The sequence below is a fragment of the Ostrinia nubilalis genome, chromosome 1 (assembly GCF_963855985.1).
Source record: "Ostrinia nubilalis chromosome 1, ilOstNubi1.1, whole genome shotgun sequence".
In the NCBI taxonomy this organism is placed as follows: Eukaryota; Metazoa; Arthropoda; class Insecta; order Lepidoptera; family Crambidae; genus Ostrinia; species Ostrinia nubilalis.
In genome coordinates, this window is record NC_087088.1 from 6,408,511 (window position 1) to 6,436,399 (window position 27,889).

Below are 27,889 nucleotides of genomic sequence, written 5' to 3' on the forward strand. Positions count from 1 at the left end.
AACAGACTTACATACAAATACAAGCTGAACAACATATGACCAGTTAAGTCAGATAACTCTTACACAACATATTAGCACAGTCGTAATAACTGCCAGAGAACGGATCGGATTGGTAAAACAAATAAAAACAGATATCCAGACGATTCACTCCTGACTACTTTCTCTGGTAGAAAGTGACCGTGGCCCGTACGTTTGAGATTATTGGGCGACGTCAACCTTGTTGTAGTGATGTCACGAGAATCGGCCCCTCAAAAGTGCTACGATGGAGCGTGTGAGTGAATGAATGAAACCTTTATTTGATTTAATACAAAACTAACAGCTACTTCTTTGTAATATATTTAATAGCTCTTTCATAGTATCAAGAATAGATTTTGGAGCAACGTCAATAACGTCATAGATAAAAATACTTTTTAGTGCAACACTGAGGGTTAAGGAAAATTTACGAGTCCTAGTGAAGTCTTCTAGCAGTGCTGTGTCAGTTACAGGAATTACGTATGATGAAGGCCGCTTTAAGAAAAGCATGTGACACTTATGGTAGGTTCTAAATGGTTCATTTACAGAAGACAGAGAATAGATAGGCTTAACTAATCAACTTATTGCTAAGATATACCTGTTATGATATACCTCCAGCCCAAGTTAATGATTTGACACAAAACATTCAAGCTTTTTGTTTTTGCTGCTCATAACAACTTTATATAACCAATTCAATGTAACTTCACTATATGCGAGAGCAATGCACTGTTTATGGTAATTCTAGAATATACTAGAAATGGAAACGTAATTCATAGGAACTTATTAGAGGAATAACGAGAACAGGTAGTTTTAATAAAACTGACGTTTAATACCAATTCTTACAGTTTCACTGAAAGCAGAATAGGTTTAGATAAACAATAAAGATTACAAAATTCAGATTTTATCAAAGGCTAAATTACTCCTTTATTTTAACAAATTCACCGGAGTCTGAGAGACCCCTGGTTAAGGGTTAATATAGAATAATGTAACACAACTTATAATTGAAGTGTTGACATTCGTGTCTAATATCTTTCAAGTCCATCTTTGGCATGATTCATAAAGTTAGGTAATTCGGTCAGAATATATTCGCAAAAATATACTTCCTGATGGGCTTCGTTATAATCGATCAATCAATTACAATGTAATTTTTCCAGTACCGTACTGCGGGTACTAATTTTCAGTTCATTGTAGATTTTTTAAATTAAAATATTTGTACGTGACCTTACAGGTAATGAGAAACAAAACCTTAACAGTTTTAGATCTTTTTAACCGATTTTAACAAAAGGAGGTTCTCAATTCGGTTGGTATAATTAATTAACAAACTATTGAAACAACAGAAGAACAAAGTTCTAAATAGGTAAGCTGAGATTAGTAAAATATCGTACTTTTGCTTACATTTTTTGTACGAAATATGTATTATACTCGTAGTTTAAACAAAACTTGGGTTTACAAAGTTTGGTATAAGTCATACAAATATGCATATATTCAAATAAAAAAGTCAGGAATATTACTATTAATAAGTATAAAAGAGTAAAATTGAGCAGTATAATTTTACAAGACCACCAAACCACTACGAATGAGTAGACCAATAAATGTGTTAATGTCGTTTTCATTCAAATCTCATTTCCTTTATGTTGGCCACATGTCATTATAAAACTAACAGTCCGATTGACACTGAATTCCACTTATGCGACCAAGTGCGTCCCTGGTCTAGTTTGTCCCGCTCTACTGTATGTTGCACGAGAGAGATGGAAACCGGCAGTTTTCCTTTCTCGTCTTTCATACGTCACAGCATTTCTCTGGGCGCGAACGACGTTAACAAATCAGTGTTGCTTTTACACCGGCCCCGTCTACGTTTTAGGGTTTGTTGGTGTCTTATAATTATATTTAATTGGTCGTGAACGCTCGTCGAGGTGTGACTTCAACGGAGATTTCTATCGTTTGTGATTGATAAACTTTACGGCGCATAGCAGCTTCTGATACAAGGTTGGTTTGTTTATATTATGATTTTAAAAACAAATTTAGTTATTTTTTAAAATTGTGGTGTTATTATTTATAAAAACTCGGTTTTCATTCAAAAATTCAGATTTATAAAGTGTGTTTGGAGCGTGCTCTACTGCCTAGAGGAAAAGACTTCAACGCGTCAGTGGATTTCTAACCCACTTTTTCCGTAACAATTTGCAGGTAGTGAAAGAAAGCACTATTTATGTGGCTATCAAAAAATTTATTGAAGTATTTACCAAGGTTAAATATAAATATTGATATTAATACTGTGTTATAGCTATTGTGTTAGCAAAATAAAATAATTATCCACGTTTTTTACATTAGTAAAGACAACATTGACCTAGATTATACATTATCATATTTTTTAAACTTAATTTTATGATATAAAAAAAGTGCTTAAAACCGAAAAAAGGAAACGAAGTTCATTAACGTTTAACAACGCTTATAATTCATAATCAGTTCACAATAATTATTATTTTCAAGTGTAGTATTTTTTTAATTAATTAATTTTCTCCTAAATTATAGATACGATTAGCGAAATAAAAGTTATTGTAGAGAAAACGATTTTGTGAAAGTTGAAAGTTTTGTTTAATCTTTTTTTTTTCTCCACAGACCGGGAGCCAGACTTCAAAATGAAGCTCTCCCTGGTATTCGAGCTTTTACTCATATTCGTGCTGCTAGCCTTTGCTGCGTCTAAAAACATCAGTAAGTATCTCTTGTTATTTAGTTATTTAAGAATTTTTTGCATCATATACGAGTAGTTACGTTCGTAGCAAAATTCACGCTTTGAAAATTATAGGATTTTGGACCCGAAAACGATAAAGTATAGTAGTTGATATACCTAAAACATTGCAAAAAACATTTTGAAATTTGTGTATGCACTGTGGTTGTAGATAATATAAACAATAGCAACCCTCTGAACTTGAACTCTCTATATCTATATAGGTAAGCGGACAAGAGCGTAGGCTATAGCTAGGTTTGGAGATTTTCGCCTTTATACTTATACACTTAAGGTTCTAAGTATATGTTGTGATGTATGTAATAGGTACGAGTAAGTAAGACACATTTATATGCATGAGAACACGTTCAATAAACTTAAACGAATTCGATCTCGTGAAAGTTGTTCGTAAATTACTGATGATTTTCGATCGATTCTCAGTTAAAATGCGTTTTATTAACAAATCGCCGCGTGCAAGTGTCAATCAGCGTACAAGGAAATTAATTTCTTTGACCATTTATGAATCATTCAGCAAAACAATGCAATTGTCAATTTTATGTCAATTGCATATTGCATTATTACGATTGTATAAAAACATTATTTCATATGTAACAGACTGGAATAGTTTTTAACTTGTTTGTCAAAGACATTCAAAGATTACAATTCGCAATGGATTTACAATGGATGGACAGTTTTTCACCACAAAGTAATCATCAGCTTATTTAGTTACTCTATCGCTACCGCTTTGAATTGACATTGGCACTGTACTGTGTCAATGACACATAAATCTTAAACTGTGACATTTTGTGTTGTGATTACATAAATGTGTTATTTTGTAATGAAATTTTTATACATTTTAATAATTTTATGTATTTATTTTTATTTTATGGACATAGATTTACGTTTTGAAAGTAATCGTGGCAAATTTAATAGTTCTAACATAATTTCATACATAAATAGTAGACTTACCCATGCACACCATTAATAATTTATGTTACTTCATATTTGCAGTACTACAAATTCTGTACATATAAAAACGTCTCGTGAAGTTTGTACATAACTAACCAACATATACATAATACATTATGAATAACTTGCAAATTTTAATCACGCATTATATCAATAAACAGTTTAGTGAACGCTAATGCATTTTTTTCTATTATTACAAACATTATGTAATGTCAATAACTGTAGCGAGTTGCAAAGTTAATGAATTATTTGTTTATGTTTATTAATTGACCAATAAAATTACGCTGTATAATCATAATATTTTGTGTGACAGACTTATGATTGATATTTATTAATAATGAAAAGGGAAACGTTATATGAAATGGAAATCGAATTTGGAAAGTTTCAATGCTAACTAGTTTTGAAACTGTATTAATTATACAACACTTAAATAGTCCATGTAAATGTCACATTAATTAATCAATTACCCGTTAATATTTTTTGCCTTTAACGAAAGCGCGTGCGTGGAATTTACTCCTAAATCACATTTATCTATTAAAAGAAACGAAACCGCAAAATTTTTATATCTTGCTATTAAAAGCACCACGTAAAGTCTATAATTGCAAGAGAGATTAATTTCTCCGTTAAACGAAATTAATAAAATATCAAAGTTATAGTCTTTTAGGTATATCGCATGAAAACGCTACCTTTGTTCTTTTCATACGATATCATTATAATTTAGATTTTATTTTTATCACATTGTCAGATTATTTAATTTCATTCATAATACGAGTAGTATACGACAAATTAAATGAAATATGTGATAGTGATTTGTAATGATAGTACCTACCTTATCGCTACTTGTATTGTCCAATTTAAGTGAGTCCCATGATAGGATTCACGATATTTGTGTCATAACATTTACAAGTTGGTTGAACTTTTATAAAGGAAAATTGTAAAAACTTAATTTTACAGGGAAGCAAAAGAACGACAAGAAAGCGGTTCAGAACAGGAACGACAGTGACAAGCTTGAAGATAACAGCATCAACAAATACTGCAAATGCTCTGAATCGCACTGCAACTGCTGTCGGGATTTCGCTGTGCCTGTCGTTAATTTGAATGGACCAGGTAAACAATAAATATTATAAATTGTACTTCATTTAGGTTCAAATTCAGAACGTCTACACGTACTTTCATATTTGCAACTACACTACTAATATTCGTGTGTGAAAGATTCAAACATATGTGTTTTGTACCATTTAGACAAATCGTGTACAAATCCCACATACGATTTGTTGAAATTCGTATGTGAAGTAAAACTTTATAACTTGGAAAATATTACTTTTTGAGCACTATTATAGTAATTCTTTAGGACTCTATCTGTAGACTTCATTTTCTGTCGTCTGTTTTGTTATATTTAATCGAGGAATTTCGCCAGTTCGTCCTATTAAGTTTTTCTAGTTAACAAATACAAGCAACACAATAATGATATTTTTTAGATTTACAATTACAGTTTCTATGAACAAATAACTAGGTAGGTACCTACAAGATTCTTGTCTTATATTCAAATCAATAAATTATGTTTTTCAGGATGTGCTTCGCTGATGTATCTAAGTGGGGACAAGATGTCGGTGTCACTAAGCTTCGGAAAGAAGGTCATCACTAACCGGACCCTCTCTAGTGAGTAATCAAACAAATCTTGGGAATATCCATTTTCAAAACAACTTTAAGAAAACTCTCTCCTCACATTTATGGCACCGGTTTTATGAATTGTAAATACGGATGTACAATGAAGTTGGAAAGTTCTTTAGTTACAAATACTTGTGACTTATAAGTTATTGCATTAACGATGTAATTAATTTCTTCAAGTGTAGGTATTATTTGGACTTCGCTATTATTTGTATATTTTGTTAAACATTAAATCATAAGATTTCTGGCTCTGCTCTTTCTTTTCTTTAAAATTGTGTAACCCTATACATTGAATACATATTTTAGTAAATTTTCAGTCAGTAATTCATTCGTAATCTTATACTTAAATAATTTCATAATCGCGACAGTAAATAAAAAACTAATAAATGTTAAATTTGAATTAGTATAATTTTTAACAGGAACTAAAACCACAACCTTACCTTTACAGGTCGAAAACCGAGCCCAGTTTGTCTACCATTACCGGGCGGACTATCCAAATTCTGTGGACGAGTGTACAACATTGCACGCGCTGGCGAAGAGTTCAGAGCCTGTCTCGGGTTGGAACTTCAATCCAAGAGCGCTGTCGAGGCGGCGGTCAGAGTGTCCTGCTTCAAGTTCGGACCCAGAGGAGTCACCACAGAACCAGCTGACCCCCTCCCGTTAGTACCGCAAAACGAAAAAATCGAGGACGATGACGACGACGATGATGACGAAGACGATTTTGGGCTCGGTAGTGATGACGATGATGATGATGATGACGAGGATGATGATGATGATGATGGTAAGTAAAATTAAAGCAGATAATGTTTATGGTTTTTCCAACTTTGCAATTTAAACGGGTCAATCAAAAACATTTCTTCTTGTTTCAGGAGAGTTAGACGCGGTAAATGATATTGACAGTGCGGACTATACAGGATTTAGTCTTCTTGGAGAAGACTTATTAGGAGACCTGTTTGGTTCGTCAGGTGGTAAGAAGGCGAATAAAAATAAAAAGAAGCAAGCACCGGCTCCTACCCCCACTACAACTACCACGACAAGGCGGCCGAGACCCTCACGTCGTCCAAGTAGAAAGCCAAGCACTAAAAATACTACTCCAAAACCCCTACGCACTACAACATTGAAAATTCGTCCAGTTAATAGGCGTCCAACCAGGAAGCCCTCTAAGAGAAGGCGTCCAACAAGGAGGCCACCTACATCAATCACAGCGGAAAGTCAGTCAGCGACCACTCCGACCACCACAACGATCACAACTCCAGCTCCACTCGTTACTATACCCGTAGTAACACCTTCCTCCACTGCCGCGACAGTCGCGCCGAGCACTGAAAGGCTACTGATTGAAGTTGATACTGACCAGACATTCGAACCAATCATTGGCTTGAATCAAAACGTGGAACATCTATTTGCCACTACGGCGAAGAGTGTCACGAATTTTGAGGATCCCGGTCTCGAAATGTCTCTAGCTCACATCACTGGTCAGTTATCAGGTATGCCTGTTACACCCATTTTAAGCAACACAGCGAACGAATCTGAAATGCCATCTACAAACTCAGAAGAGATTAATTTTGAAAAAATTGAAACGATTACACCTAAAATGCCAACAACAATGTCTTTTTCCACGACCACTGACGAGAAATTAAATGACAATATGATTCAAATTGTTCATGACCTTGATCAATCCGATGAAAGTGTGACCCCAGAATCAATGAAAGGTGAAGAAAGCAGGGGACAAGATGAATATTCGGCTTCAAGTGATAATTCTGGAGTCGACCTTCCAAGAAAAAAGCATAGAAGCAGTTTTGACTTTGACGATTTAGATGTTCTTCATTTATCCGAAATCGGTGAAACAGTCGGTGAAGAGTTGGGAGTCTTTGGTAGAAATAGACGCCCCAACAAAAACCCGAATCATCACAAAGTTCGTGGAGGAAAGAAAGATGACGACTACAGCGATATTCTGGGACTAGATGACTTGGACTCTTTACTGCGAAAATCTATGAGAGACCACAAAAATAGAAGAAGACAAAACAAAATGATGCGTGGACAGTGGGGTCACGTATGACATCTAGATTAAGTTAGCCTTAATAGAAGTAGAAGCTATTTATTGTTGTACTTATCTTATTTATTGACTGTAAATAGTAATGTTATTTTAATTTATTTCTTCCTCCGATTAAATAATAAATTCTATAAATATTATTTACGTGCATTTATTTATCCCTGACACTGAATCGAGAAATACATCAAAATAATTCATTAATTAGAATAGTTTGTCTAAATCAGGATCATACTCTTATGGAAAAGAAATAGTTAATGATCAATGAATAAATAACCTGCAAGATATTAAGATTATAAGTGCGCATAAGTTTATATGTGCCTAACACGAAATCACGATAGTCCAGAACCTTCAGAAGCTAAGTGTATCAGAAATACAGCATGATGCTTAAAACTCAATGCATTTTCAAGTCGCCATAATGAGCATCGTGTTGCGGCGGTGCGCCTTGTCATATTTCCATATTTAGCAGCCGTGGTTATTGTGCCAATGATAATTTCACATACATAGATATTTTTGCATAAAAATCAACGCAGTCAACGCAGTGATAGATTTCATTTTAAGACAAATCGAAATAATTTTGATACAAATTACATACATTAAATTCTAAATTTAGATATTTAGATAATATACTCAATAATTTTATTGTACCTACTCCATAAGTTACAAAAGGTATTATCGTAGCATCTGTTTACCCTAATATTTAGTACCAATGATAGAGGTTACAGAAGCCCAAAATTAGGCGTTCTTCTATAGATATAGAATCAGTACCTTTCCATAAAAGAAAGGTCGTTTAATACGACTATTTGATTTCAAAATGACATCACCTTATTTTATTCATACCGTACCATAATATTGCATCGTTTAAAATGACGCCCATCATAAATAATCGATAAAAGAATCTTACAAAAATTCTGTTCACGTATCGAAAGTCAGCATTGTTAATGATCTTTGGCACCACTTTCTCTTGTACTGGCATTAAAATTTAAAACTTGTTTCATTAAGCGACAACTTAAAATAAGTATTGTGAGTTTGTTAGTAGACAGTTAAATACCTGAGGTTAAGTAGCAAGACAAACAATTTGTGACAGAAAGCCAACCGCAACTGTTCTTCACGCAAATAAATTCTAAGTGAAGGAAATGATATCACCAAAATTGTTCACCATCTATCTAATATATTCATTATTTAAATACAGCAATGCGGCATCGGGTGAGTCAAAAATTTGGTTTGCTTTTTGGGAAAATAACTAATTAGAAAATAAAGATTTTTAAGAAATAAATTAGGCGCATTAGATATTTATTTACCATCACGTAGTTTCGAATAAGTCGATATGAGCCATCACACTTTATTAATAATTCGCAAAATATCCATAATTTAGGTTGACTTACAATGTACCCATTTTAAGTGAATGTATGTGTTTGCAGATGAAATAATATTAGGGGATGACAAACCATACGAAGTCATTGAATTTAAAGTGCCTGCAGCGCTTTGGAAAGAAGCTCTAAAACCGACACCAGTTCTTAAATCTCCTGTAACTGTCGTCGTGCCAGTTCATGTACCACCGGAAAATAATGTTGATAACGATGACTACATAGCTGACGAACCAGAAACAGAGGCGGTAACGGAACTGGCTGGAGTGGTATCCAGTACCAGTTCGCATGTGGATGATCCAGTGGTGCAACAAGGAGCGATAGCAACCGAAGCAGCGCCTCTGGTCACACAAGCATCAGTAGTCCAAAGTGAGGCGACTACCGCTGCACCGCAGCAAGTCACTGGATCATTGATCAGATTCCCCTGCTCTTGCGTCCAAGGGCAGTGTGGATGCTGCACTGGAGCGATACTGCAAAGGTTCCGCACGAAAGCATGTGGTAACATAACGTTTATTCCTGAGGATTTCATATTCGACGTTAGAATGACTTTGAATGACAACACCGTCGTCCGGCGCAGAGTTTCAGGTAAAAAACAATGAAAATTATGACCAATTGATTCATGTTTTAAAACTGAATCGCATTCATATTTAACGATGTTACAATTACTTAATATAGTAACTATGTTTATTTAGTAGTACATTTACAATATTTATGAGCATAACATAATTTAGACTAGCGTAACGTTATTTATTGTTTTAGCAAGTGATCCACCACCAATTTGTTTCAATCCAAGGAGGGCGCCGTTCGTGAACGTGTGTGCAGAAATATCCAACATTCGCATACGGAACAGAAATGCGTTTGCTTGTTTAGATATAAATGCGGATATAGGCGGTTTCCCCGTCTACACGGCATCGTTCAGGTGTTTCGGGTACGTATTTAACCATAAAATGTTTTATAACCGATTAGTATCACACAGTCGAAGGCATAACCATATAATATAATGATATACGATCCTAAAGTTCCAACACTCTTCTTATTACTGGACGCACGGACATAAAAGTAAATAAATTGCTTTTTATTGGTTATTTGTTAAGTCAGTAAAGATAAATTTTTTATTACTGCACGATATCTATCTTAAAATTTCTTCTTTTGCCGTTAATTTTCTGCAAATTATAAAAACGTTATTAACAATGTGTAATGACACGAGTACTCGTAGTACTTTACGTTCATAATATAGATGCCAAATTAAATTAATGTTATTTTAATATTTCAGACTTGGTGCGTCCGGTGTCCAGACTGGATTGAAACCGAAGCCAGTATCGTCAGGTCCTGCTCCTGTAAATCTCTTCGGGAACAACGATGATGATGATGACGATGATGATGGATTCCTGGGAAACGCCGCCGGAGCAGTTCTCGGAGACGGTCCTGGAATCTTTGGTGGAGGCGACGATGACGACGGTGGTCCTCTAGACGCAATCGGCGATGCAGTTGGGGACATATTCGACGGACGAAAATTAAATTAAAACGATCGAAACGCTATTTCGAATACTTTAAGACTGTATTTAACTATTTAAAAGGGATTAGGCTTAAGTATTTATTGTAGTATAAGAATAAATTATTTCGAACTAAATCTGTCTTTCAAACAACCGAATTACCAACAAGTAAAAGCACTAAAAAGACAAAGATGTGAAAGTATTTAGCATAATAATATACTGATGGTACAAGCCTCTACTGAACCGGTTCCAATCTGTGCAAGCGAATTGGATTGACTTTGTATCCGCAGAAACCGCGTGCGCTCGCCTCCGACGTAAACACCATGAGCCGTTATTTGACAATAATAAATCTTGTAATAATGCTGAGTGCCTTTGTGATACAAGGAGACGAACGTGGTGAGTGAAATAATAACTTAAATAACTTTCACTGTCAATGCACTGAAACTAAACAAAGGATGTTGTTTGCAGCCAGAGATACAGAAAATGGAAACAAAACGATTAGCAACTTCACCGACAAGGACCTCCCTGAAGTAGAGCTGATGTTATTGGATAGGGTAGTATTGAGAAGACTAGCGTCAGTCGAGAATTATGGCCGAAAAAGCTCTAAGCCAAAGCCCAAACCCAAACCTAAACCTAAACCAAAGCAAAATTCAACTATTTCAACCACCACCCCATCATCATCATCATCATCATCAACTTCATCTGGAAGACCTTGTACGTGCGCGCTCGGTGTCTGCAAGTGCTGTACTGGATTGATTTTGGACCTTTTCAACCAGAAAGCGTGTATGAAGATCACTTATCACCCGGGAGACTTCGCTTTCGATGTCGCTATGTCTATGAACGACAGGATTCTTTATGAAAACTCCATGTCAGGCAAGTTTGTTTTTATTTTATGCGACAGTATATTAGTTATGCACGAAAGAAGACATACCTACTAAACAATATGTGCGTTCAACCGCATCGCGCATTCGAGAGTTGCAATAATTTATTCGTCTCAGTTCATACATACATCATAGTTTTGATGGCGCAAAAAGAGTATTCCACTGACGCTATGTTTTTGTTTTCAGGTAAAAATCCGAAACCAATATGTATAAGCCCACCTAGGTTATCGAACTTGAAAGTGTGTGCGAGATTCTACAATGTGTTTTTTCCTGGAAGGAACTTTCACTTTTGTTTAGCAATGACTGGCCAGTGGCGATCGATTCAACTGTTTGACATGGCTTTCGACTGCCTGAGGTAAGACATTACTGACATTACTAACTTACTTACAAACGACAAGTGATATATAAAAACGATCTTGAAAGTGAAATACACTCTACATTTATCAACGACACTCATTTACTAGACATTTTTTTCTACATGACGCTTTGGCACTCGTCACTAACTAGTAAATTTTCTAATAAGTATGTTACATACTTGTACCTGCATAATGATTTACATAATTACTATTTTTTTTTAATTGAAAATGTTTGCATAAATATAATAATAGCTCATAACACCATTTTTAAATCGACTTTGTACGTTATTTACTGAACTGACATAAGAAAACTTTTTTTTTCAGAATGGGTGCTAACGGCATTGCTATGATGAAACCTGAAGATGCTGGTGGTATTGTCATTCCGAATCCACAGGGAGGAGTGGATGCAGTCATTGACGCTGGAGAGGATGACATTGAAGATTACGATGAAAACCTAGTCAAGTCTTTATTCGGCATTTTTGATGATTGACGAAGAAAATGTACTTAGTAATTCGAAAGCATCCTTACTATTATTAACTTATTTCAAATTATTCTAACTTATGATAATTTATACTAGCATTGTTATTTATTACACAATCGTTTTGTGAACCTTTCTATGTTTTTACTTAATTAACTATTCTATGTAAGTGTTAAGTTACATATGCATGTATGCGTAAAACAACGTCCAATGTGAAATAAAGATGGCCATTACTACAGAGTCGCGCCAGTATCGATCCGATGCGCCTGAGTTTCTCTCTAGAAAGTCCCGCAAGACAGTTGCGCTCGCACATAACTTGCATACAAATGTTTATATACGAACCTTTGCCAGTGCTTACGTAGGTTAACGAGGTGCTATCATTTGTATGGTGTCCCCAGAGGTAGAAGCAATCGAGGTTTAACACACAAAATGAAAATGAAATTGATTTATTTGTGTTTGGTGATGTGCGGTGCCGTCGTCAGTGCAGGTGACAATGTTATTTAATTCTATACATTTATTCTTGACTTATTGATATTCACCTCCTTTTGATATTACGGGATTAGCACAATAACTTCAGATAGTTCTATAAAGTTGTACCCGATGTGTTTCAGGCTCAAAGTCGTCAAAACGAAATGATCTCAAGAAGAGCCCAAGAAATGAAAACGTCATGGACGTCGAAGACTTCTCAGTTTACTACGACATCGAAACCAACGAGGTAATTAATTCTGATCGGTTTATCTTTCCATCTAAGTAAGACGTAATGATTCAAACGAATTACAAACAGTATCATAGGCTTATAAGGCATTAAATCGATTAATCATTTAGTTTGCCCAGTCCACTTGCAAATCAAAATTCAACGTTTGTTTACACTAGCTATTATGTTACATATAAAATCAGTTCAGAAGTTATACATTATCTCTCATTTACTTTCCACTAAATACCTACCTACTTATTGGAATGATAATTAAAGTTTATTTAATTACTTTGTATGACTTACGTATCTATTCACCAAGAAGTTTAGTACCTTACAAAATGTTTACTGATCTATCGGGAAACATATTGGTAAAATACTAATGAGATAAAATAAAGAATGGCTTGTTTGTAAAATTACTAATCTGGACAGAGATATAATTTAAAATGCTTTATTCCTTCAGATGATTAAAGACATCATGCCTCGACCCTGGTACAAACCTGGATGGATGCTGCGGCTGCCGTTCACAGGAGGCAGGTGCAACTGTGAGGGTCTGCAATGCACTTGCTGCACCGGCATCCGAATCCAGGCCTTCAAGTTTGACAGGAGAAGTAAGTCATATTTTGTTATAGCGCCTCCATAAATGAGTGCTTTTTTAATGTCTGTCTGTAATGTCTATTTTTAAATAAGTTGTAGTACTTTTATGTGTTATTTATTAGTTAACAATCAAACTTTCTTGTTTTTACAGCATGTGCCGTGTTGACCTACGAGCCAACACAGTCACTCATCGATTTAGAAGTCAAAATGAACAATGAAAGCGTTTTCAGAGATACTTTTTCGGGTAAGTAAATTTACAGTATAATACGAGTGCTCGAGTGTAATAATCAATAGTATTCAATAGTAAGTAATGCTAAAGTATAATCATTATATTATTATTATTTTGCGCCCATTTCATACTAGAGCAATATCGTAATTCTTCGCCGTGCGTGATTGCTAAGAGTTACTTATTTGTCAAGAAATGAAATCACGTGGAGTTAAATAAATCAAATTCTACTTAGATAGTACCTAAAGTAGCTGAAAACTTCCTTATGAAAAATGAGGTGCATGATAAATAAAAAATTTAATAAACTTACTTTTTTTCAGCCCGCAATCCTCCGCCATTCTGCGTGCCGATCCCGGTGCCGTATCTGCCTCCAGGGTTGATGGACATGTGCGTGCGGCTCTTCGACATATCCGTGGTGGACCAGAAACTGCACGTCTGTATGGACATGGACACTAGAGTCGATAAGGCGCCCGTGCTTGTAAGTTATTTTTTAGTTATAAATTCGCAGACTGATTTACAGTATGACGCCAGAACTAGCAATGATATCTATGTTGGTTGGTGTAGTTGAGATTATGATTTCCCTCCAGAGTCACAAACAGTCGCAGGGTCTTTCAATGTTACGGCAGCAGAGATCACCCTGAAAGGCTTACTTATCTACAAAGTGTAGCCATTTCCACTTTACCTACCTAATAAATCTCCCATCATACCTACTGTCATCATACCTACTTAAATTATGTGGTAACTTACCACTTCACGTTGTGTAGTTATCCTGTTTTAAACTAATGTTAAAATTCACCCTTACCACATTTACACTGCTTGGTATCTGAAGGTTTATCCATTTTTTTTTCAGATAAAGTTTTTTTATTTTCGCGCCAGCAAAAACAAAGCTACCAACATAATCCATTAACTTGATAAGCGTTCAGTTTCACGCGTCATTGTTAGTCTCGATTTTTCTTCAAACATTTGAATTAGTATTTTAATATTCTATTCTTACTTTTAGTACATACATACTTTGTATTTTATCAGCCAATTCTAGAAATGAAAAATGTAATCAAAACCATGGAATGTACGATAGTTAGTTAGTATTAATAACGTTTGTGGTTTGTTACAGATTCTACATTTCGACTGCATGAACATGGGTCTAAATGGCGTAAGTTTATCTAAACCCGGTAGTACCCAGACCCATACAAGTAATCAAACTGCGGTGGAACCTTCCCAGCTCGCCAGTGACGTTTATGATACCGTGATTGAAAATATACCTTCGTCAGAGCCACCCATGTTCAATAACAGTATTAAATATATTTAAATAAATTATTTACTGTAATTCATTTATCTTTTAATAATCCTGTAATATTTATATTGCACCATGGCTGAAATAATTATGTCCTTTGCCGTAGCAAATTTTTTATGGATTAATAAATATCATGTAAAGGGATGTACGATGATCTTAAATAATTTTGTGCATGTCGATAGAAATTATTGTCAACTTGAAACAATAAGTGGAAAGTAAAAAGAGATATTTAATCAGCTCGTTTTAATAATGCAACATTGTTCTCAGAAAAACAAAAAGTTTCTTAATGTTTGGTAATAAATATTTATTTATTCAGTACAACAACAACAATACTATAATTTTAACAAAGTAGAGCTGTGTTATAATTATTATTAATTAACAACCGTTAGTGTCTGTAAATCTTGATTTAAGTTTTATGCTCTATCTGTTATCCTTAGTGATTATGACAAGTCTTGTTGGCAGTGTTATGCTTATTTTTATGGAAGCAAGGTGTTCAAAACGTAAGTAATTTTTAGTCAAGACAAATAGCTAGGATGGGTAAATTAAATAAAAATCTATAGTCAACTGTAACGATTAAAAGCTTAATAATAAATAAAATAGATTATTTCCCGTACGTTAACGGGCTTGCTATTTAAAGGAGATGGCTATTATCTTATTATTTACATAACTCAATGTGCCAAGTGTATAAAAATATCATTTAAGATAATATTTTTTTTGTAGTTGGTTTCTATTTTTATATTCCCTTGAAATGGAGTGCATTACCGCAGCAAAATTTTTATAAATGTTGTGCTTTAGAGAGTCGAGAGTATAGCAGATAATTAGTCCATCGTGAGCAGAAAGGATGATGGGCAAAAATGTATGGAAAGTGGTACCCGCTCCAATAGCCATAACCAATATATATTTTAAAAGGCCTTCAGATGTAGGAAAATGTCTGCTATGGGGCCAGTTCTAATTCACGTTTTGAAAGCAGTAATTCCACTAAGTATTATAATGAAAGTATAACACAATCATCCATGTATACGAGTATGTATTATGACTACAATCTATTAATATAACTAAAAGAAGCATCGAAAAGGAAAGGATTATATCTACGATGAACTACCCAAGCTATTAGCCCTTTATTCGCTTTCATCATCATCATCTTGATCATTTTAGCCATAGGACGTCCAGTTGAACATAGGCCTCCCCCAATGATTTCCACAATGGCCGGTTGGTGGCGGCCTGCATCCAGCGCCTTCCCCTACCTTTATGAGGTCGTCGGTCCATCTTGTGGGTGGACTTATTGGGTCTTGTGGGTTAATTCGCTTTAGCAACCCATAATAAAACCCTTAAGAAGTAATAAAACTTTAACCCCTTTATTAATAAAAGTTACACCCTAGTTGAACTCTGGCTTAAATTGTCATTTGGTGTCAATCCAAGGTTCTTCCTAGGTGTAACTTTTTATTAATAAGGGGGTAGTACTTCTTTAAATAAAAATATTTATTTCACAATTATCCCCATCAATAATTATAGAGTTAAGGAAGGATGCTGGAGCAGTAAACCCTTCCTGCCTCGCATAACCTAAGTACCATACGATGGACACGTATGATACTTCTTCTTCTTCTTCCTCGGTCCCAGGATCGTGACCACAGATAGTGTTCCTCCACAGGCTGCGGTCATAAGCTGTGTGGACCGCACGATGCAAACTCCCGCCCACCGTCTTCCTCACCGCGTCCGACCATATCGTCGGTGCCCTGCCCCGAGCGCGTCCCCCTTCATACTGTATGATACTTAAGTTACACAAAAAGTATCTTTATCTTCGAACGCAACCAGATCTGAGGCTGGTGGCCATAGTAAATGTTGTTCGTCTTGGTAAGACCTTTCAAATGACACTACAAACATAACTATTGGAGCCGGGTACCATTCTGCAAAAAACTATGTATATCTTCGTACACAACCAGATCTGAGGCTGGTGGTCATAGTAAAAGTTGTTCATCTTGGTAAGACCTTTCAAACGATACTAGACACATATCTATTGGAGCCGGGTACCATTTTGCCCATTGTCCTTTGTCCACTAATAGCAAAATTCGTTCAAATTATAGTTTTAAAGTTATTAGGAAAAAACAGATTTTGCTGGGGTAATGTTTGAAACATTACCCCAGCAAAATTTTTTTTTGAAAGTCGTTCTATCCCGGAACCAAATACATGGATAGATAGCTTTTGTTGCGTAGTAATTTGTCCACGAATAGCAAAATTTGTTCGTGTTCCGGTTCTCAAGTTATTCAGAATTTTGCTGGGGTAATGTTTTGTGATGTTCCAGATCTCGTAAATGGCTCAACGCAGAAGTTTGAAAAAAATACCAATGATAGACCTTGATATGTCCAAATTAGTTCAAGCATTAGTCATTGATTTGAATGATAAACACCAGTGTAATTAAATGATTTCGAAAATCAGATAAAACGGATTTGTGAGTAAACCAGTACTCTTACAATCGAATAAAAAGGTGTAGCATGTACCCTTGGTATACCTTTATAACCACAGTAAATATAAATGATGTGGCTTTGCGCAAAAGAGAGATTTCAAGAAATTTAATTTATTTTGACAGTCTTACTTTCGTGGCCGAATACGCAATTCCCTTATAACAAGGGAACATGGCATACAATGGACAAATTAAAATGTTCCTTGAATAAGCTATCCTGTTAATTTCAGCTTTATATTACGGCTTATAAGAAAGTTATCGGACTGCAAAAAATATCAGGAATTCTTCTATAAGCCGACCAAATTATAAAGGTCACAAAAAAGCGATCACTCCATACATACAGGTATACTTCGCAAATTAGTAGCTTAGCTGTCAATGTTTTGTACAGTTATGTGGAATATTGTAATTCGTGCAAACGATTTTTAAATATTAAATTTCTAATCAGTCTCCATCGTCCTTCCACCATGCGTTTTTTTTCAAAAATAATGTCTAAAGTCTGTAGCTAAAGGTCTACGCTGCAAGATGGAAGAATCTTCTAGCCAAAAAGATGGCAGATGCAGCAGATGTCAACGGATTTAAAACTGGAGTTCATGTGCCTCCTTGTAGACTTGAGTGTCTAGAGCGTCCCTTCCTCCACCACGCGTAAGAATTTTCACAAAAATACTGTCTAAGGTCTGTAGCTAAAGGTCTACGCTGCAAGATGGAAGAATCTTCTAGCCAAAAAGATTACAGATGCAGCAGATGTCAACGGATTTAAAACTGGAGTTCATGTGCCTCCTTGTAGACTTAAGTGTCTAGAGCGTCCCTTCCTCCACCATGCGTAAGAATTTTCACAAAAATACAGTCTAAGGTCTGTAGCTAAGGGTCCACGATGCAAGATGGAAGAATCTTCTAGCCAAAAAGATGGCAGATGCAGCAGATGTCAACGGATTTAAAACTGGAGTTCATGTGACTCCTTGTAGACTTGAGTGTCTAGAGCGTCCCTTCCTCCACCATGCGTAAAAATTTTCACAAAAATACTGTCTAAGGTCTGTAGGTAAAGGTCTACGCTGCAAGATGGAAGAATCTTCTAGCCAAAAAGATTACAGATGCAGCAGATGTCAACGGATTTAAAACTGGAGTTCATGTGCCTCCTTGTAGACTTGAGTTTCTAGAGCGTCCCTTCCTCCACCATGCGTAAGAATTTTCACAAAAATACAGTCTAAGGTCTGTAGCTAAGGGTCCACGATGCAAGATGGAAGAATCTTCTAGCCAAAAAGATGGCAGATGCAGCAGATGTCAACGGATTTAAAACTGGAGTTCATGTGACTCCTTGTAGACTTGAGTGTCTAGAGCGTCCCTTCCTCCACCATGCGTAAAAATTTTCACAAAAATACTGTCTAAGGTCTGTAGGTAAAGGTCTACGCTGCAAGATGGAAGAATCTTCTAGCCAAAAAGATGGCAGATGCAGCAGATGTCAACGGATTTAAAACTGGAGTTCATGTGCCTCCTTGTAGACTTGAGTGTCTAGAGCGTCCCTTCCTCCACCATGCGTAAGAATTTTCACAAAAATACTGTCTAAGGTCTGTAGCTAAGGGTCTACGATGCAAGATGGAAGAATCTTCTAACCAAAAAGATGGCAGATGCAGCAGATGTCAACGGATTTAAAACTGGAGTTCATGTTACTCCTTGTAGACTTGAGTGTCTAGAGCGTCCCTTCCTCCACCATGCGTAAGAATGTTTCAAAAATACTGTCTAAGGTCTGTAGCTAAAGGTCTAAGCTGCAAGATAGAAGAATCTTCCAGCCAAAAAGATGGCAGATGCAGCAGATGTCAACGGATTTAAAACTGGAGTTCATGTGACTCCTTGTAGACATGAGTCTCTAGAGCGTCCCTTACTCCGCCATGCGTAAGAATTTTCCAAAAATACTGTCTAAAGTCTGTAGTAAAAGTCTAAGCTGCGAGATAGAAGAATCTTTTAGTCAAAAAGATGGCAGATGCAGCATATATCAACGGATTTAAGACTGGACTGGCACCACCTTGCAATGTCATCCTCTCATTGTTATCTGTAATGTAAATTATTTTTAAAATGTATTTAAAAAATAAAATGTTCGTTTTATTATTTCAATAATCTGACCTCTCAACTCAACACAACACCTTTGTTCGCAACTGTACTGACGAAAGCTCGATATCATACCGTTGATTTAAGATGGCAAGCCTTATGTATGGAACGGTCGCTTTTTTGTGACCTTTATAATTTGGTCGGCTAATAGATATTTTTTTGCAGTCCGATAACTTTCTTATAAGCCGTAATATAAAGCTGAAATTAACAGGATAGCTTATTCAAGGAACATTTTAATTTGTCCATTGTATGCCATGTTCCCTTGTTATAAGGGAATTGCGTATTCGGCCACGAAAGTAAGACTGTTAAAATAAATTAAATTTCTTGAAATCTCTCTTTTGCGCAAAGCCACATCATTTATATTTACTGTGGTTATAAAGGTATACCAAGGGTACATGCTACACCTTTTTATTCGATTGTAAGAGTACTGGTTTACTCACAAATCCGTTTTATCTGATTTTCGAAATCATTTAATTACACTGGTGTTTATCATTCAAATCAATGACTAATGCTTGAACTAATTTGGACATATTAAGGTCTATCATTGGTATTTTTTTCAAACTTCTGCGTTGAGCCATTTACGAGATCTGGAACATCACAAAACATTACCCCAGCAAAATTCTGAATAACTTGAGAACTGGAACACGAACAAATTTTGCTATTCGTGGACAAATTACTACGCAACAAAAGCTATCTATCCATGTATTTGGTTCCGGGATAGAACGACTTTCAAAAAAAAATTTTGCTGGGGTAACGTTTCAAACATTACCCCAGCAAAATCTGTTTTTTCCTAATAACTTTAAAACTATAATTTGAACGAATTTTGCTATTAGTGGACAAATTTCTGCTCACGATGGACTAATTATCTGCTATACTCTCGACTCTCTAAAGCACAACATTTATAAAAATTTTGCTGCGGTAATGCACTCCTTGAAATGTATAGATATCGATATCGTTATTCTCTTTACGATCTACCTATACAGCACTGTCCCTTTTGTCTCATGTCATCCGTCATCTGTCTGTCACTGTCAAAAACTCCAGACAAGCCACAGATATGGATAGATGCAGCATGTGTCAAAAATTGTATGAAGCCGAGCGTGCCACTTTTTAAACGTCATTAGTGTCATTTTAGCGAATTTTAGTGATTGCCGCAACGTAAAAGTAATCGTATCATCGTACTGCATTTGCAAAGTCATCGAATGATATCGTGTGACTCGATTCGAAAATTAATTAATTCCGATAAAACTGATAATTTGTTAAATACAAAACCAAAAACATCTTTATTTACCTTTTTAAAATAAATTAATTCTTACAAATCGTCAAATCTCGTTATTTTTTTTTACCCTACCAGCGTTTCAAGACATAAATTTGTCAAGTTCATGAATACATGCATCAGTGTGTGTCTTATTGTTATGAGTAAGTACGGTTCCTTGGGATCGGTATGAGTGCACCACATACAGGGACCATGGTTTTAACTCTTAAGAGTACATCGCAGGATATGTATTAAAAACAATGCTACTTTATACTTCTTCTACTGCTACTTTATTCTAATTAATTATTTGTTACTTGTGCTGTTAATTACAATTCTCAATCCGTAAATAATTTCTTCTTTCTACCGTGTTCGTACTACTGTCCTCGTAAAATCATCGAAACCGATTGTTTTAATCGGATTACATGAACATCACTCGACCATGTATGTCCATTTGGACATATCGGAATGGCACGCTTTGACGATCAACTTGCTGTATCTACTCTAATCCATATCTGTGAGACAAGCACTCGCAGGCACAGATGAGACAGGGACAGATAGGAAACGGCCCTATGATTGGTCCGTTCATAGTAAAAGTTCCGGCATCTATGGACTTCCATTGGGTAGCGCTAAAAAAAAAAAAAGATCGTAACTTTTTAATAACGACTGCCTTAGCGACGTTGCAGTACCGCTTTAATATATTTTATAACGAGTAACGTTACCGCACCAATAACGGTACGGGTACATTATTATTTCAAATTATTTATAGAAATAAAAAACAAAATGAATAAGTTTTATTAAGAAATTAATTTCATAAAAATACAACTTAAAAACAAATGCATACAACTATCGACAAAATTACAAATCTTATCTTTATCTATCGCTATCTTTTGAGCACTTGAGTCAGAGCCCCGATTACGGTAATTTTTAACGTCAACAATCCAGACACGCTTCTCGATTCTGCGATACGATTGGTCGTTCAACAGCGTACGTCAGCTGTTTTGACCAATCGTATCGCAGAATCAGAAACGCGTCTGGATTGTAGACGTTATAAAAGTTACCGTAATCGGGGCTCTGAACATGAATTACATCTTAGAATTATCTACACGTTCGAAGATAATATACCAACCGGATGATTTCTTATTCCGTAAGGAAAATTACAAAATAATAATGGAATAAAAAATCATCCGCTTAACTCGATAATTATAAGTAAGTTCCAGAAACTTAGGAAACTATGTAATACTATTAGTAAGTAAAACTATACAGCCATTAATTCACAGAATCATCAACTGCAGGTTTTTAAGGAAAATAAAAAAAACCTACCGCGCCAATAGAAAATAAAGTCTGGTAGGGCTTTATTTTCATCAATAACATTGAGACTGAACTATTTATGAATATAATATTCAGTAACTAGCTGTTGCCCGCGGCTTCACACGCGTGTAATTTAGTTTGTCAAATATCATCATAAATTATAGCCTATACAGGGTGGAATTTTGTAATGCCACCTGGAGGGAAATTACTTTTAATACTGTAGATACAAAATTTTACTCAAAGGAAACATTCCTTTATTTTTGTAAAGAAAGAGAACTGCATTCAAAGATTTCCGAAAATTTTGCGAAAATACACCACCATACCATACGATTTTCCGTAAATAATTACAATAATTTAAGATTTCATCCTTATACTTAACTTTAACGATCGGTGCAATAAAATAAAGGCTGTAGTTTTTTCACAAATTTTAGTTGGTTCGATTCCCGGGTGTGGCAAGCTAAGTTTTGAAAATCTTAGAATGCAGTCCTATTTCTTTTAAAAAATAAAGAAATGTTTTCTTTGACTACAATTTTGTATCTACAGTATTAAGAGTACTTTACCTCCGAGTGGCATTACAAAATTCCACCCTGTATGTTAGTTTTTTGGGTTTTAAAGTATAATACTGCAAAGTTTCATCAAAATCCGTTCAGTAGTTTTTGCGTGAAAGACTAACAAACATTTAACATCCAGATTCCAGACATCCATACAAACTTTCGCATTTATAATATTAGTAGGAAGTAGGATTTGAGTAAATCTATCTTTAATTGCCAAGTAAGTAAATGTTAAAGATTCTTAGTTAATTTATCTCTGTTTGAGTCAATTTTAGTCATAAAACCCATTATTACAAAAGAAATTAAGCCCGGGATGAACCTTCGAGAATTAAACCTCCTCTATGAATGGGATGAACACTGGTTTAAAATTACATTTCCATACTAAATGTCAATTTTACCGAGAGTTGTAACTTTTTGTAATTAAAAGTACCCACCATTGAAGCCAACAGAAAAGAATAATATAATTATTAACTTTTTGCAATAATTTATTGTTTACAGGCGAGCGAACATTTCTATTGTCGCAGACTATAAATCCTACTAATATTATAAAGGTCAAAGTTTGTGTGGATGTTTGTTACTCTTTCACGCAAAAACTACTGAACGGATTTGGTTGAAACTTTACAGTATTATTATTTGTAACCCAGATTAACATAATAGGGTATAATTTATGCCAATCTGTGGCACTAAATTTCACGCGGGTGAAGCCGCGGGCAAAAGCTATTTATAAATAAATGGTACCTAATTCTGTTTACAATAAAAATGATGATTACCTGTAATTGCGTAACACTAGACACTAGACAGCCATTAACAAAATGAATCATTTTTACCGTATTTGCATGTTTATAAGAAACTAGCTGACTCGGCGCACTTCGTACCGCCAGTAAAAATCCGGTTTTAGCCTATCTTCATTAGGGAAAATGAAGGATTAATTTTTCAAATTGTTTTCCGAAAAAAAGTCCAGTACTTAGTTTCGGAGCCTCTTCAATATAAACAAACAAACAATCATTTATGTCCCCTTATAAGTAAAATTTGTGTAGAAAAAAATATCCTACGATTTTCTTTAACTTGCGTAAAACTATACAGCCATCAACAAAAGACCTACTTAACAGTACAATTTTCCATAATAAATTATGGTATTAACAAGTAATTATCAGTTTCCAAAAAGTGAATAATCTACTGCAAGTTTCTAAGAAAAAAAAGACGACAATAAAATGTACCCTAATATAGATTTATAAATTATTTGTTTATACAAAAACTACGATTTTCTTTGACTCAAGTAAAACTATACAGCCATTAACAAAGAAATTCACAATAAGTACATTCTTGAGGCAAAAATAACAAAAAACTTTAGTTGAAAAAACCATACACTGGGCCGGAATCTGAAACAATATGAATTACATTATTATGATTCTTATTACAAATCATAACAGACTGAAGAAGCGGTTTATAATAATAGAAAAAGAACTCAAATTGGCGACTTGTGTCCACTGTGTGCACGTGATGTCTGTCGACGCTTATTCCATTCATATTAAACCAGATTAAATTTGGTGTAACATTTACAATATTATTAAGGATAATACCACAGAATAATAATAAGTACTACGTACAGAAGTTATACTTCGCGAAGGTATTTAAAAAAATGTATGCTCAATGTCATTAACAATATGGTGTAATTTAGCCTGTCTCAAGAGTCAAGCACCATTTTGTTGACAAACGTCAGTGATCGGCACTGCGCCGAAGCTATAGGGCTGACTTCGGTAAAATGATGTGACGTGAGGTGCCAAACTGCGGAAAATGGCGGAGGAAATACATGATTTAGCATGAATTATCATGAATAATATTAACTACTTATTTACCTCTCAGTGTCTTGAGGCAACTTAAAAAAGTACATTCTATGTTTTTATTATTATTTAGGCAGTTAAATACTGCACAGTATTTAGTACACCATTTTCTTTATTTTCTTCCATCATACACAAGAATACGCGTGCGTGAGTCAATGTTCGCTCGTATGTGAGGCCTTGTCGAATAGTATCCTGTAGGTGGGCCATCGTGCGTGTTTTGTTTTCGATGTAAACTCGCGGAGATGAACAGGCCTGATAATACTACCAGGCCTGGCTCACTCCGCGCGGTACATCCGATAATTACCTACAGCGAAGCGCCCCGCCGGCGGGTATTATATCAGTCGAGTGTCACGCGCGCGCCCGTCAGGACGCGCTGTCGTGAGTTGTAGTACCTAATTCTATGATCGAAGTATTATTTAAAAATGGACATAAAGAGAAAGAAATATTGTGCGGCGTTCGGGTGTTTAAATTCGAAAAGAAATCTACCGGATTTATCTTTTTTTTCGCTTCCCAAAGATGCTGAAAGGTATGTTGGCCATGTAGGTAATCAATAATTCTTAGGATAGTATAGGATTCTTCTTTTTTTCTGTAATAGTATGTTTAATTTATTCGTCTTATGTTAAAATAGGTATCAATGAAGACATTGTAATAAAATAAGTTTTTTTTTAATCCTAAGTAGGTATATTTGAAATGTTATTTTTACAAAGGTAAAATAACAGTAATACTTACCTACGTACGTACCTCATTACAAATAAGTTGATTAATTATTTTTTCACTAGACAGCAACCCTAACAGCGTAAGAAGAGTTCAGAGGCACGCGATAGAAAGAGACAAAACTTGTAGCTGAATAAAATTGTAGGTACGTAGTGCTGTGCGAGCTGAATTCCACTGTATCGCGTCGTAGCAAGACTCGCATTTATTTAAATCGTCTTGCGGAGTAATCCTTCTGTACCTGTACTATTACTTATTCTGTGATACTAACTACTACATACGGGGTGATTCTTTAAGGTGTTGTCATTTTTTTATGAGCGACTCAGAATTATTAGTAACTTAATCGATTTACGTAAAGAGCAGATTTTTTTATTTATTTCATAATTTATTATTATCAAAAACAGCATGCGTGGACTTATCCATGAAATCACAGTCATTATGGCGCACGCAAATAAACCTTATAGCCTTTACAACTTAACCTCCTGAGACCCAGACCCCTAAAAATTGTCGGATTGTCTTGAATTTTGGAAGGCAGCCTAAGTTTCATATGTACAACTAACAAAAAATGCGAAAAAAAATCTAGCCCCCCTACATACGCCAAAATGGGGGGTGTCACCAGTGACACTACGGGTTTCAAAGACATTAAAAGGGGCTAGAATTAATTAATATTTTAATTACTTCAGGTATGGTAAAATAGATGTTTTTAGTTTCAAATTGATCTCCAATTGTTTAGAATCATATAAGATTTACTTTTTAACAGCTTTTATTGAACTTGTTATTACAAACTTTAATTTAACTTGCAATAAATGTGTGAATGTATGTTTGAGTAAAATCTTGGAAGCTGAATTAGAGCTACTTCCTGCCAACCGATTGAGCTGAAATTTTACATAGACATGTAACTCAGATGAAACTTCAATGTAATGAGGTCATGGAGCTGATCTGATGATGGAGATGGAAGGTAGCCATAGAAACTCTGTGACTAAACGATGTAACTCTGTCGAGTTTTGATTCATTTCATTGGTATTGACAAGTATTCTGGTCTTGGATGATATCCAGGGTCTGATCTGAGGATGGAGCATCAATTTTTTCATCATCTGTCTCATCAAAGTTGCTTAATAGTGACTTGACGTTACCATCAGACAATCCTAAATTCAAGTCACGAGTCCCCAAAGTGTCACCAGTGACACTCTAATTAATTGACGAAAATACTTATTACAATAGAAACATTTTAATAGTTTTATCGCACAATCTGAGAGATATATTACCGTAGCACACAGAAAATACAAAACAATACCAAAAAACTTGTTTTAAATAATATTTTATTTTCTTGGAATGTGTCATGTCGGAGGTCGCGCGAATTCAAAATTTCAATTAATGTTTACAAAATCAAAAACCCTTTCGTGGGAGGCATAGCAATTTTTTGGATATGTGACATATTCCAACGTTTCACACACTTTTATTAATTTTCATAAATACCAATAAATGGCGCTGTAAAAAAAATATATACTCAAGTGTCACGAGTGACACCGGGGGTCTCAGGAGGTTAAGGTATATGCACACGCGCATTATCAACAGATTATAGCGCAGTAGCGTAGTCAATACTGCGTTACCGCAACATATTTATGAACAGCTTATGATTACATTTGTCTGAATTTGTTTTAGATTTGTGTGATCGTTAAAACGCTTACAATATTTTTTAAAATTGGCACTGCGCTTATATTTATGAACTCGACTGTACATAATTTATATTTAAATGATACTATTGAGCGTTTGTCAAACCTACCAAATTTGGGGCTGTATCATTGCGGCAGTTTTTTCACTCAATACCTTCATTTACTTGATCGTTGACTAGGCAAAATAAATATGTGGCGCAATAGCTCATACGGTTTCGGGCTCCGTTTTAAAAAACCAAAGAGTCCACCTTTTGTTTGTGTGTACCGCCTCTGCTTGATGGGTTTATTTGCAAGCTGAACCTGAAATAATTAATAACAATAGTATAATACATGTATTAATCATATTATAAATGCTTTCGTTTTCAACCAAATGACGTCCACTGCTGGACAAAGGCCTCCCCCAAGGTTTTCCACAATGAACGGTCCTGCGCTGCCCGCATCCAGGCTCTTCCCGCGACCTTCACCAGATCGTCGGTATAAATGTATAAATGCTTACTTAAAATTAATTATCTACTTTGTAAAAAGCATCAAAATATGTAACTGAAATACTTAATATTAATAATTTTAGAAGAATACTAGCGGCCGCCCGCGACTTCGTACGCGTGGATCCCGTTTTACCCCCTTCATCTATCTTACGCGGTTTAGATTTTTTCATACAAATGTTTTTTCCCGCTGATTCCCGTTCCCGTGGGAATTTCGGGGATTCCTTTCTTAGTGCATCTCTACGGTACCTAAGCTACTAATTTCAAGTGCCTATGTTTAGCCGTTACGGCTGTGCGTTGATCTATCTTACGCGGTTTAGATTTTTTCATACAAATGTTTTTCCCGCTTACTCCCGTTCCCGTGGGAATTTTAATAAATTAAATACATTATTATGATACCTTAGGACGCAGCAATAATATTATCCATATTGACAGATGTGGCTCTGATGTAGATGGCAGGATAAAGTTTCTGAAATATTTAATAAAACATAATTAAAATTTATTACGTCATAATTAAAAAATTAGCATAAAATAAACCTATAAAATTAATTAAGTATGATGGTATAACCTGTGGTATAACTATGTAAAATTAATTTTTTTATAAGATAGAATACTGCAACCTTTACTAAATATAAGTATATTGGCAAAATCCAGTAAAACTTAATGTATAATTAATTATCAAACATAACAATATAATTTAAATAACTCAAGAAAG

General features: G+C 35.1%; 4 protein-coding genes and 1 long non-coding RNA gene across 5 annotated transcripts; 4 read left to right on the forward strand and 1 right to left on the reverse strand.

Moving 5' to 3' along the window:
• The first annotated feature begins 1,827 nt into the window (after positions 1-1,827).
• LOC135087907 (histone-lysine N-methyltransferase SETD1A) lies at positions 1,828-7,561 on the forward strand. The gene is made up of 6 exons (XM_063982763.1): positions 1,828-1,998; positions 2,629-2,721; positions 4,658-4,810; positions 5,273-5,362; positions 5,820-6,152; positions 6,241-7,561. Exons 2-6 carry the CDS (start codon positions 2,649-2,651, stop codon positions 7,425-7,427), a joined length of 1,836 nt encoding a protein of 611 aa, XP_063838833.1. The 5' UTR covers positions 1,828-1,998; positions 2,629-2,648; the 3' UTR covers positions 7,428-7,561.
• Positions 7,562-8,448: 887 nt separating this feature from the next.
• LOC135075365 (uncharacterized) lies at positions 8,449-10,415 on the forward strand. Its single transcript, XM_063969814.1, has 4 exons — positions 8,449-8,624; positions 8,840-9,370; positions 9,545-9,713; positions 10,059-10,415. The coding sequence occupies exons 1-4, from the start codon at positions 8,555-8,557 to the stop codon at positions 10,306-10,308; spliced, it is 1,020 nt and encodes a 339-aa protein (XP_063825884.1). The 5' UTR covers positions 8,449-8,554; the 3' UTR covers positions 10,309-10,415.
• Positions 10,416-10,546: 131 nt separating this feature from the next.
• On the forward strand, positions 10,547-12,254 carry LOC135088038 (uncharacterized). The gene is made up of 4 exons (XM_063982921.1): positions 10,547-10,674; positions 10,747-11,151; positions 11,346-11,514; positions 11,840-12,254. Exons 1-4 carry the CDS (start codon positions 10,602-10,604, stop codon positions 12,003-12,005), a joined length of 813 nt encoding a protein of 270 aa, XP_063838991.1. The 5' UTR covers positions 10,547-10,601; the 3' UTR covers positions 12,006-12,254.
• LOC135088057 (uncharacterized) lies at positions 12,249-14,831 on the forward strand. The gene is made up of 6 exons (XM_063982946.1): positions 12,249-12,480; positions 12,605-12,708; positions 13,148-13,295; positions 13,433-13,525; positions 13,828-13,985; positions 14,619-14,831. Exons 1-6 carry the CDS (start codon positions 12,423-12,425, stop codon positions 14,811-14,813), a joined length of 756 nt encoding a protein of 251 aa, XP_063839016.1. The 5' UTR covers positions 12,249-12,422; the 3' UTR covers positions 14,814-14,831.
• An 8,141-nt stretch (positions 14,832-22,972) lies between these two features.
• Positions 22,973-27,645, reverse strand: LOC135088116 (uncharacterized). The gene is made up of 3 exons (XR_010260963.1): positions 27,574-27,645; positions 26,803-26,992; positions 22,973-23,846 (listed from the first exon to the last, which is right to left on the reverse strand). It is a non-coding gene; the product is annotated as an uncharacterized LOC135088116 (long non-coding RNA).
• Positions 27,646-27,889: the final 244 nt, after the last annotated feature.